Here is a 13,182-nt window from a genome sequence, read left to right on the forward strand (position 1 = left end):
ACCGAAAGTGAAGTTGGCCAGGAACTGAACGTGAAGCAACTGCATGAGATTTTCGCTGCAATGATAAAAGTACGGCTTTAATTTTGAAAGAGTATGTCAGTTTAGGGCATATTTACAGGATGGTTTGAGTGCTTACAAAGAACTGTATGATAGAAAAATGCGCGAGGCTAAGCAGTCAAGCATACTGTCGTCTTTCAAGCCTTCCACATCAGCCACAGCAGATGGCGAACCTCGACTTTCGACATCAAGGCAGGCAGACATAGAAGAAGATGACCTGCCTGCCCTGATCAATGATGAGATGATACCCCAGTGTCCCAACACCCCAGTGGTCCCAACCTCCAGGCCGCAGACAGATACTGATTCGCAGAAAATGCAGCGGTAGACGGGAGGCACACAGCACATCTTTAAGAAAAAAAGCTGAAATAAACATGCTAATTAATTACGTGCTACCTGGCACGTAAATGTCGGCCCAGATCAGAGGCGACGCAATCGGCAATCACCTCTGATCTGGGCCGACATCTACGTGCTGGGCAGCACCTAATTAATTAGCTTGTTTATTTTGGCTTTTTTCTTAAAGATGTGCTGTGTGCCTCTCGGCTGCCGCTGTACCGCTGTATGCTTCGCGGATCGGTATCGGTCCGCAGCCTGGAGGGTGGGGGCCACTGCACCACCCCAACCTCCGACGACTCAGCCTAACACCCCATCATCAGTGTGCTCGGTGCTGTCCCAATTCCGGTAAGTGATACTACACTGTACATACATTATTTCTACTTTATATCGGCTGTGTATTTTTACGTGTTATTTGGTATGATTTGGCAGCTTCATAGCTTAAAGGTTACTGGAGAGCGCTTGCGCTGTGTTTCTGTTCACAGCGCTTACGTGAGATTTTCTGCCGAGAGCGCTTGTGTGAGATTTTCGCTACGGTGGACAGTGTGGCAATGATTGTGGAAAAGTATTTCTACTTTATATAGGCTGTGTATTTATCATATTATTCCTGCTTTTACTATATGTTACTGTTATTTTAGGTTTTATGTGTTATTTGGCACGATTTGGTAGGTTATTTTTGGGTCTGCGAACGCTCGCAAATTTTTCCCATATAAATAAATGGTAATTGCTTCTTCGTTTTACAACATTTCGGCTTACGAACTGTTTCATAGGAACGCTCTACCTTCGGATGGCGGGGGAAACCTATAATTCACAAATTAAAACTCTCAGTTAAATTGATTAAAATCCTTGGTTGTAATACTCATTTATGTGAACAAAGAGCTGGGGGCTGAATACTTTTACAGGGTACTGTAAATCCATAGAAAGGACAAGCATAAAATTTATTAGACAAAACGTACCTGTGGATTTATCAGTTGCTCATCGCATGTTGCTTCAAAGTCCAAAACCAAAAAGTTGTGGTAAGTTTGAGGATGGAATGAAAACTTGGATGATGGCTGCTGCTGTTCTGAAGCCATGTTGTTAGCAATCAGCAAAGATTGTGATGGAATACTTGAGGATTGTCGATTTGCAACCAGTTTTGTGCTTGTTCTCTTCAAAGATGTTCCCAATCCAGAACCTCTATATAAAATGCGAAAAAACTGGCCACTTCTGTTCCAAGAGACAAACTGCACCATTGGGTTCCTGTAACAAAATCAGAGATAGAAATTCAAAATATGAAGAAAACATAAAATGGCAAAAGATGTGTGACTAACAGTGAGCTGTACGCCAGACAAACCTTTGTCTTATTAGAAATAAATCCAAATTACCATGTACTGCAGTTTCACCTGAATTTGGCTATTTTCACCTCTCCCAAAACTCAAAAATAAATTTATTATCCAAGTACCAACACCACCCCAAACCATGCATCCATTCCATGCTAAATGAATAAAAATAACACTAAAACATGTAAATGTGTGACTATTTTATTAAGTACCAGTTATATTTATTTTGATGAGTAAAACTAGCAACATTTCTCTTCAACTGTATTAGCAATAATTCACGGTGCAAGATACAAATCCCGTGATATTTTGATTGCAACAACAGAAGCCTAGAGCAGGTTCTGAATTTAACATATTAAACTACTTGATCGTGCTTGGCAATCACACACAAAACAAAAATATGGGGGGAGAAAATGGTGTTTTCACTTCAGAAATGTTACTTTGCATAAACTTAGTGAAAAGTTAACTTCCACAAATAATGATACCAGGAACACAAAGCATTTTCATTTTCAAAATGAATTAGACCGTGTAAGTCCAGATGTAACTATTATACAGCTTATATTTTGTTTCAAATCAGTGATTTCCTGTTACTGATTAAAGATTTCTCCTTTGGAAATACAAGCATAGATGCACAGTTCCAATATGCTGAACAATCTTATGCTTTCTTGAAATTTCTTTTGCTCTGAAGTTGTAGATCCATCCACGCTATAGTATGAATAAGAGTATAGTCTAACATGAAAGTCGCATTTAACAAGAGATAGAAGTCCAATCAATGTCTTATATGCACAGTAATTTTAAGCACACAAGTTAAGGCATCCGATAGTCTTGCGAGACCATGGATCTGCGCCTGGAAAGTCTTCACTCTCCAGGGCACAGGCCTGAGCCATACAGCTTAGCACCAGTGTCGTCGCAGAGCAATGTGTGATTAAGTGCCTTGCATAAAGACACAACATGTTGCCTCGGCTGGGGCTCGAACTCACGACCTTCAGGTCACCAGTCCAATGCCTTAACCACTTGGCCACGTGCCCACAAGCACAAGCACACAAGGCACTCTGGATATACAGTGAATTCCAGTTAATTGGGACACATCGGGACCAGTACATTTTGACCCAATTAGCCAAAGTTTCATCAATATAGATTTATTTTAAAAAGTCAAACTTCCATTTAACTGAGTAACAAATTATGTATTTAAATAATACACAGAACAGATTAAAAACACTACCAATACTACAGCAGTACTATAAAACTGTAGATTAGTTCCTAATAGTTATCGATGGAGGAATTCATCCAGTGTACGCTGCTGTGTTCTTTTGATTGACTGTAAATGAGCAAAATTAGCGCAAGTATCTAGTACAATGATCTTGATGACTGCATCTGCTACCAGGCCACGCGGAAACGATATGATTTGGCGATATGAAATGATATGAGTCAGCTGCACCTTTCCTCATTCCCTGTCACGCACTGTTGAACTTGAACACCCGCTGCCCCTGCCCCCCATCAGCCGGTCCGAAAGAATATTGTCAATATTAAACCGGTCCATGGTGCACAAAAGGTTGGGAGCCCCTGCTATAGGGTATAGGGTTTATGGGGGAGGGGGTCATTGGTGAGGTGTAAATACCAGGTTAACAATTCTATAATAAATACTGGAAGAAAAGGGAAATATACTGGGAGACATAAACAATTTTAGATTAGATACAAGATAGAAAAATGAATCCAGAGTGAAACCACAATCCACCTCCAGGCTTAATATGAGGTTGTTGTTAAGTTTACTGGAACTACATCAAAGCATTTAGGTTCTTACAACTTTACCTGCATTTAACCTGGAGAAAGCAACTGGTTTGTTCTAGTCTTAATATCAATTAGGCAGCTGGGCAGAAAAGAATATTAATAGTTCTGGTATTGCTGAAGTGGTAGAGAAATTGAGCTATCTATTGTCACTGTTTAGGTGAAAATTGATCCTTCTTTCACATTTTGCTAATATCTAAAAGTGAATGAAACAGGCTCTCTTCCAGAAAAATTGTGAAGTGATTAGGTAGACACAAGGGGGAAAGAACATTGCTATCTAATTCTGAACAATGTAGCAAGAAGGCAGGATACTGTGAGAAACAAGAGTTTGGTCTGATAATGCAACAAAATGAAAATTAGAACAAGTAAGCATCTAAGCTATATAAAAAAACATTGCTAAATAGCCAGTCTATCTGCAAAAAGTCAGTGCTATATAATGATTTTGTAAGCAGTAAATATGGAGCAAATTATATTTTGAATTTTATGTAATATAAGCACGAGTGACAAAAATGAAAGTTACTTATTTTCTTTTTTGATAACCTGTGCACTGTAGATTTAAATCTACCAAAATTTAAATGCATACAGAATCTCTCACAAAGCTTAGTAAATTCATTAAGTGGTACGTACATTAGCACTTGCATTTGTTAATCTTTTATTTCACTCCAAAAAATATACTGTTTCATTCAGCATCTGAATGGCAAAAGAAAATCTAGGATTTGAAAAATTGACGCTGAAAACTATTCACAGTTGATTACAAAGCTATCTACATTCGAGTGCTGATAGTGGAATCACTAAAAGAAATGGATAGACTGTGTGACACATTAGTTTTAATATTTATTTAATGCAAAAGGCAAAAATTGATAAATTTTGGAAATTATTTATTGATTTCTAAGCACAAAATGTCACATAAATGTGAATGTGCTACAATAAACTATTTATTATGCTTCGCTGACAAAATTCAAATTAGTAGAAAAAATCATTATTGACAGAAAATAATAGGACTAATACGCTCTTGTGCCAAATGCTTTCTCTCTCAAGCAGAGATTTGAAAGGAAAACAACAGGAATTCTGCAGATGCTGGAAATTCAAGCAACACACATCAAAGTTGCTGGTGAACGCAGCAGGCCAGGCAGCATCTGCAGGAAGAGGTGCAGTCGACGTTTCAGGCCGAGACCCTTCGTCAGGACTAACTGAAGGAAGAGTGAGTAAGGGATTTGAAAGTTGGAGGGGGAGGGGGAGATCCAAAATGATGGGAGAAGACAGGAGGGGGAGGGATAGAGCCAAGAGCTGGACAGGTGATAGGCAAAAGGGGATACGAGAGGATCATGGGACAGGAGGTCCGGGAAGAAAGACAAGGGGGGTGGACCCAGAGGATGGGCAAGAGGTATATTCAGAGGGACAGAGGGAGAAAAAGGAGAGTGAGAGAAAGAATGTGTGCATAAAAATAAGTAACAGATGGGGTACGAGGGGGAGGTGGGGCCTGAGCGGAAGTTAGAGAAGTCGATATTCATGCCATCAGGTTGGAGGCTACCCAGACGGAATATAAGGTGTTGTTCCTCCAACCTGAGTGTGGCTTCATCTTTACAGTAGAGGAGGCCGTGGATAGACATGTCAGAATGGGAATGGGATGTGGAATTAAAATGTGTGGCCACTGGGAGATCCTGCTTTCTCTGGCGGACAGAGCGTAGATGTTCAGCAAAGCGGTCTCCCAGTCTGCGTCGGGTCTCGCCAATATATAAAAGGCCACATCGGGAGCACCAGACGCAGTATATCACCCCAGTCGACTCACAGGTGAAGTGTTGCCTCAGCTGGAAGAACTGTTTGGGGCCCTGAATGGTGGTAAGGGAGGAAGTGTAAGGGCATGTGTAGCACTTGTTCCGCTTACACGGATAAGTGCCAGGAGGGAGATCAGTGGGGAGGGATGAGGGGGACGAATGGACAAGGGAGTTGCGTAGGGAGCGATCCCTGCGGAATGCAGAGAGGAGGGGGAGGGAAAGATGTGCTTAGTGGTGGGATCCCGTTGGAGGTGGCGGAAGTTATGGAGAATAATACGTTGGACCCGGAGGCTGGTGGGGTGGTAGGTGAGGACTAGGGGAACCCTATTCCTAGTGGGGTGGCGAGAGGATGGAGTGAGAGCAGATGGGCGGGAGGATGGAGTGAGAGCAGATGGCGGGAGGATGGAGGATGGAGGATGTCTCTGTCTCTGGAGACAGCTTATCCACTGATGTCTACTATAAGCCTACTGACTCTCACAGCTATCTGGACTATTCCTCTTTTCACCCTGTCTCTTGCAAAAACGCCATACCCTTCTCGCAATTCCTCCGTCTCCACTGCATCTGCTCTCAGGATGAGGCTTTTCATTCTAGGACGAGGGAGATGTCTTCCTTTTTTAAAGAAAGGGGCTTCCCTTCCTCCACTATCAACTCTGCTCTTAAACGCATCTCCCCCATTTCACGTACATCTGCTCTCACTCCATCCTCCCACCACCCCACTAGGAATAGGGTTCCCCTGGTCCTCCCCTACCACCCCACCAGCCTCCGGGTCCAACATATTATTCTCTGTAACTTCCGCCACCTCCAACGGGATCCCACCACTAAGCACATCTTTCACTCCCCCCCCCTGCATTCCGCAGAGATCGCTCCCTACGCAACTCCCTTGTCCATTCGTCCCCCCCATCCCTCTCCACTGATCTCCCTCCTGGCACTTATCCGTGTAAGCGGAACAAGTGCTACACATGCCCTTACACTTCCTCCCTTACCACCATTCAGGGCCCCAAACAGTCCTTCCAGCTGAGGCAACACTTCACCTGTGAGTCGACTGGGGTGATATACTGCGTCCGGTGCTCCCGATGTGGCCTTTTATATATTGGCGAGACCCGACGCAGACTGGGAGACCGCTTTGCTGAACATCTACGCTCTGTCCGCCAGAGAAAGCAGGATCTCCCAGTGGCCACACATTTTAATTCCACATCCCATTCCCATTCTGACATGTCTATCCACGGCCTCCTCTACTGTAAAGATGAAGCCACACTCAGGTTGGAGGAACAACACCTTATATTCCGTCTGGGTAGCCTCCAACCTGATGGCATGAACATCGACTTCTCTAACTTCCGCTAGGCCCCACCTCCCCCTCGTACCCCATCTGTTACTTATTTTTATGCACACATTCTTTCTCTCACTCTCCTTTTTCTCCCTCTGTCCCTCTGAATATACCTCTTGCCCATCCTCTGGGTCCCCCCCTCCTTGTCTTTCTTCCCGGACCTCCTGTCCCATGATCCTCTCGTATCCCCTTTTGCCTATCACCTGTCCAGCTCTCGGCTCTATCCCTCCCCCTCCTGTCTTCTCCTATCATTTTGGATCTCCCCCTCCCCCTCCAACTTTCAAATCCCTTACTCACTCTTCCTTCAGTTAGTCCTGATGAAGGGTCTCGGCCTGAAACGTCGACTGCACCTCTTCCTACTGTGTTCACCAGCAACTTTGATGTGTGTTGCTTCAAGTGAAAACTTGAGGTAGTACATTAACAATATATAAAGGAAATGGAGGAGACAACGGGAAAATACAAATAAAGAACCTTTATCATCTAAATTATTTTTGTTATATCAGTAATTGCAGGATGACAGAATACAATACAATTGTAGAGGAGAAACGGTCATTCGGCTTCTGGCTTAATAAAAGTTAGGCAAAATATGTTCATGAACTGTAAATCCAATTAATGGATTTTGATAAAGTCACCAAGTTTTCAACAAAACCTTTCATATCCTGCACCTCAAAATGAATGCCAAAAAAAATGTCTGGTGGTAAAGAAATTATATACTCAGTTTTCTTCAGAGAACCATCACACTATCAAACTTTTTTTTCCACAGGGATTCCACATGATAATCCCACTGAACTCTAAGAAAAGGAGTGGGTTTCAGTTTTGTATAACTATTCTGACGAAGGTAAAACTAACAGAACAGGAATTAGAACAAAAGCCAAGGGGACACCTGAAGGAAAACCATCAGAACGAATTGAAGAAATGTTTCAGATAAAGTCACATCACCTTGAAATGGTGTGCAGACATGAAAAAAAACGAGAAAAATGCAAGAGGACTGAGAGTTTCAAATGCCTAGAAGTGACCATCACCAACAGCCTCTCTTGGTCAAACCACATAGACGCCATGGCCAAGAAAGCACACTAGCACCTCTATTTCCTCAAGAGACTAAAGAAATTTCTCAGCCCTCAACAGTTTTTATACATAACAGAAAGCATCCTATCTGGGTTTCACAGTTTGTTATGGCTATTGCTCTGCCCAGAACTATGAGAATCAGCAAAGTTGTGGACACAGCTCAACAGTCGTGAACCTTCCCTTCATGGACTCTGTCTGTGCTTCTCACTGCCTAAGTAAAGCAGCCAGCATAATCAAAGACCCCACCCACCCCAGACACTCTCTCTTCTCCTCTCTCTAATCAAGCACTGGACTTTTTCCTCTAACTGTAAAACTTCATACTGCATTCTATTATTTTTTTCATTTGCACGACCTCAATTCACTGATGTATGAATTGTCATTCAAAACAAAGATGTTGACTGTCCTTCAGTACATGTGACAATAATAAACCTATTTAGCAATTTACACGAGACTGCAGATTTTAAATCTGGAGTAAAAGCAAACTACTGGAGGAACACAGTAGGTCAGACAACTTCTGTGAAGGGAAACAGACAGTTATTGATTTGGGTCAAGACCCTTCATCCGAACTGAGAGAGTAGAGGAGAGATAGCCAGAATAAAAGAGGGGTAGGGGTAGAACAAGAGCTGACAAGTGACAAGTGGATCCAGTTGAGGAGGCGAGATAGAAGGGGAAGCGGGGAAATGGAAATAGGAAGAGGCTGGGAGGTGATAGCTAGAGCCACAAAGAGCTACAGATGATGGAATCTGGCAGCAAATTGGAACATGAAACCAAATAAGGGTCATGGAGTGGGTAGATGGAAACAATGTGGTAAGGGCACCCAGTAGGAGTGCATGGGTGACAGGCAGAGGAGGGGATGAAACATTGTGACCGGGGGCTAATGGGGTGGGATGTCAAATAGAAGAGGAAAATATGCAGTAAATGGCAGTACCCTTAGAGGGATCTTGGTGTTCGTCCATAGCTCTCTAAAGATGACACACAAGTAGATATGGTAGTAAAGAAGGCATACAGCATACTTGCATTCATTAGTTGAGGTATTGTGTATGAATGTGGAGAAGCCATGTATAAAGTCACATGTACTGCATAAATTATTTGGTTCGGCTACATTTGGAGTATTGTGTACAGTTCTAGTTGCTGCATCGCAGGAAATATATGGGGGCTTTGACAGGGTGCAGAAGAGACTCAACAGAACGTCATCTGGATTAGAGGGCATTAACTATAAATGGGGGGGTGTGAAGAAATTTTAATTATTTTCTCTGGAGTGCCAGTGGCTGAGGGATGACCTGATATAAAAAAAAAGCATCTGTTAGTCTTGCAAGACTATGGACCTGCGCCTGGAATGTCTTCATTCTCCAGGGCATAGGCCTGGGCAAGGTCATATGGAAGACCAGCAGTTGCCCATGCGGCAAGTCTCCCCCTCCACGACACCAATGTTGTCCAAAGAAAGGGCATTAAGACCCATACAGCTTGGCACCAGTGTCGTTGCAGAGTAATGTGTTACTAAGTGCCTTGCTCAAGGACACAACATGTTACCTTGGCTGGGGCTCGAACTCACAACCTTCAGGTTGCTAGTCCAATGCCTTAACCACTTGGCCACATGCCCACAAGGCCAAGTGACCTGATAAGAGGTATAGTATCATATAGAATAGTAAGTCATTTTCCCTTGGTGGGAATGTCAAATACTAATGGGTAAAGCTTTAAGGCAAGAGGGAGAAAGTTTAAAAGAAATTAACAGGCAAGTATTTTTTTAAATACACAGAGAGTGTCAAATGCCTGAAACACACTGCCTAGGAAATAGAGGAAGAAAATGCTTCAAAGGCAGGCCAAATAAAGGTAGAAAAAATAGATCACAAAAAGAAAATCACTTGTTCTTAATGTAGTACACTACGTACAACAAATGAAGACATTGATAAATACGATAAGATACAATATTTTAGCTATTACAGACTATTACAGTAGCTTATAGAGGAATAGAACTGGAAACAATGTTCCTGGGTACTGGGTTTTCTGATAAGATATGAGAACAAAGGCGCAAGCAGCAATGTTGGTTCAAGAAACAATGACACCTACGAGAAGAAATCGGCTCCAACCTGAAACATCAAGACTGTTTATCTTCCCACAGCAGAAGTCTGTTCTGCTGAGTAAATCCAGCATTATTATGTTTTTTGAGAAAGAATAACACGATGGGATGATCATCAAATGGGACCGTATGAGTTAAACTAAAGAATAAAAGGGAAAATTGCACTGTTGGAAGTGTATATTAGATTTTCAAACCATTGGGTTGATACTTCGGTTCAGCTAGTAAAGTTGCTGCTGCGTCACTAATGACCTGAGTCCAGGCCTGATCTCTGGTGACGCCCGCATGGAGTTTGCATGTTCCCTCTGTGCGTGCATGGGTTTCAACTGAATGTTCTGGTTTTCTCCCTTCTCCCAAACATGTACAGATTGGTAGGTGAATTGGCCACTAGTGTGTAGATGAACAGTAGTGTGTGGGGGTTAAGAACATGGGAATATGGGAGATTAAAATGAGTTGGTAGGGTTTGTGTGAAAATAGTTAAGTGATGGTTGACATGGACTTGATAAATCAAAAGGGCTGTGTCAGTGCCATTTCTCTCTATGGCTCTACCTAAAGGAAACCGGAAGAACAGAAAAGGCAAGAAATAATCAAGGTGGTAACAGAGGGAGATTTTACTGACTTAAATATTAACAGGTTTACAGTCAGCATAAAAAAGTTAAAAGGTAGAGAATTCCTAAACCGCATTTCAAGAACTTCTTGTTTAAGCCAGCAGCCTAGGGAGAGAGCAAATTCTGAACTTAGGTTCAGCGAATACAGAAAAGAAAAAGTTAGATAGATCAGAGAGAACACTGATTGTAACATTATTCAGTCAAATTTAGCATAGTTATGGGAAAGGATAAATATAGGACAGGACTATTGTGCGTCTTTTAATAGTAGGAGTATTATCAGTAAATGTGCTAAATTTAGAGCATGGATCAGTACATGGAACCATAATGCTATGGCCCATTACAGATACTTGGTGGAAAGAGGAACAGGAATAGGTGCTTAATGTCCCATAGTTTCTATGTTTTAGCTGAAAAGATACAGAGGGAGGTAAAAATGGGGGGGGGGGGAAAGAGAGGATTTGCACAGGTACACTATCATGGCTGCACTCAGATAGGACATAATGGAGGACTCATCCACTGAGTTTATATGGTTAGGACTCAAAAATAGGAAAGGTGCAATCACACTGAACCCTCAATAGCCACCGGGCCATTAAAGAACAGATATGCAGGGAGATTAAGGGAAGGCGTAAAAACAATAGGATTGTTGTCATGGGAGATTTCAACTTCTCGAATATAAACTGGGATCTTCTTAATACAAGAGGTTTCGATAGGGCAAAAATTGTTAGATGCATCCAGGAGGGTTTATTTAATGAATATGTACATGGACCAAAAAGAGGGGCTGTTCTGGGCCTGGTGTTAGGTAATGAGCCTGGCCAGGTGACCAGCCTTTCAGTGGGTAGATAGAGAACGGTGGACCACAGCTCCTCAAATTTCCAGATAGGATAATTATAAACCTTGCAGAAGAGTATTAATACTGAAGCAGGGCAATTTACAAGAGCATTAGGCAGGAACTAGGGAGAGTTAATTGGGAACAGCTGTTTTTGGGCAGGTCCATATCTGACATGTAGAGGGTGCTTAAAGACCAACTGCACAGAGAAAAGGACAGGTATATTCCAGCCAGAGGAAGGAATAAAAGAACCTTGGATGTCAAGGGAGGTGATGAATTTAGTCCAGAAGAAAAAGTATGTAAAACTTAGGAAGCCAGAATCCAAAAGGGCCCTTGAGTATTATAAAGAAGCCAAAAAAGAACTCAAGAAGGGAATTAGGAAAGCCAAGAGGGGTCATGAAAAGTGCTAGGAAAGTAAGATTAAAGAGAATCCCAAGGCGTTCTATACATACATTAAGAGCAAGAGGATAACTACAGAGAGGGTTAAATCACTCGAGGATATAGGAGGGAATATTCACTTGGAGGTGAAGGAGGTGGGTGAGGTCTTTAATGAATATTTTACCTCAGTATTTACCAAGGAAAATGATGTGAACAATAGGGAGATCAGTGCTGGTAGTATTAATATGCTAGGGCATTTCAAAGTAAAGGAGGAAGTAGCGTTGGGTCTTTTAAAGAACATCAATTTGGATGTCCCCAGTGCCTGATGGAATATACCTCGGGGTTATTGAGAGAGGCAAGTGAAGAAATTGCTGGGGCCTTGACCAATTCCTTTGTGTCCTCTCTAACCACAGGCAATATTCTGAGGGACTGGTGAGTAGCCAGTGATGTTTCATTATTCAAGCAGGGAACCAGGGAAATCCTGGAAACTATAGACTGGTGAGTATCATGTCAGTGGTAGGGAAATAACTGGAGAGAATTCCTCTGGATAGGATTTATGAGCATTTGGAAAACCATGGCCTTATTAGGGAGAGACTATGTGCAGGGCAAGTTGTGTCTTACTAACTTGATCGTGTTTTTTGACAAGGTGACAAGGGTGTTTGATGAAGGTAGAGCTATAGATTTTGTCTACATGGATTTTAGTAAATATATGACAAGGTCCATCATGGGAAGCTAATCCAGAAGACTAAGATGTGTAGGATCAATGGTGAATCAGCCATTTGGATTCAGAACTGGTTTGACCATAAAAGATAGAAGGTAATGTTTGAAGGGACTTATTCTAGCTAGAGTTCTGTGATTAGCGGTGTTCCACAGGGGTTTTACTGGGACCTCTGCTGTTTGTGATTTATAGAAATGACCTGGATGAAAATGTATAAGGGTGGGTTAGTAAGTTTGCAGATGATACAAAGATTAGTGCTGTTGTGGATGGAGTAAATGATTGGCAAAGAATACAGTGGGACAGAGATCAGTTACAGATATGGGCGGAGAAATGGCAGATGGAGTTTAACCTGGCCAAATATGAAGTGTTGCACCTTGGGAGGTAAAACATAAAGACCCTTTACAAGGTTGATGAGCAGAGGGATCTTGGGATCCAAGCTCATAGCTCCCTGAATGTGGCTACACAGATTGATAGGGAGTTTAAAAAGGTATGTGGCATGCTTCCCTTTATTAGTCGAGGAACTGAATTCAAGAGTCAGGAAGTTATGTTGCAGCTTTATAAAACTCTAGTTAGGCTGCATCTGGAGAATTCTATACAGATGCAAAGGGCCAAGATTTTTTTTTCCCATAGAGGTGGTGGGTGGCTGGAATGTGCTGCCTGGGGTGGTGGTAGAGGCAGAAACTTTAGAGATTTAACAGATTTAGATAGGCACATGAATGGGAGGAAATGGAATGATATGAACATTGTGCTGAACTAAGGGATTAATTTAGTAATCAAATGACCAACCTATTTATTTGGTCTGGCACAACATCGTGGGCCCAATGGCCTGTTCCTGTGCTGTACTGTTCTGTGTTCTGTGTTCTATAAAAACAGCAGCATTTTTTTTGAATTGGCACAAGGCTAGCTTTATTAGACTAAACAGTAATTTG

The 13,182-nt window shown here is 42.2% G+C and overlaps 1 protein-coding gene across 3 annotated transcripts in view; it reads right to left on the minus strand.

The window, feature by feature from the left end:
• LOC134355213 (ERI1 exoribonuclease 3-like) overlaps positions 1-13,182 on the minus strand; it is a 364,063-nt gene that overhangs the window by 324,306 nt on the left and 26,575 nt on the right. For all 3 annotated transcript variants that reach the window (XM_063064992.1, XM_063064993.1, XM_063064994.1), the window contains exon 2: positions 1,344-1,626. In XM_063064992.1, the coding sequence (XP_062921062.1) occupies positions 1,344-1,619 (276 nt within the window). In that variant the 5' untranslated portion in view covers positions 1,620-1,626. The remainder of the gene's footprint in view (positions 1-1,343; positions 1,627-13,182) is intronic.

The sequence above is a fragment of the Mobula hypostoma genome, chromosome 12, assembly GCF_963921235.1.
Source record: "Mobula hypostoma chromosome 12, sMobHyp1.1, whole genome shotgun sequence".
Classification (NCBI taxonomy): domain Eukaryota; kingdom Metazoa; phylum Chordata; class Chondrichthyes; order Myliobatiformes; family Myliobatidae; genus Mobula; species Mobula hypostoma.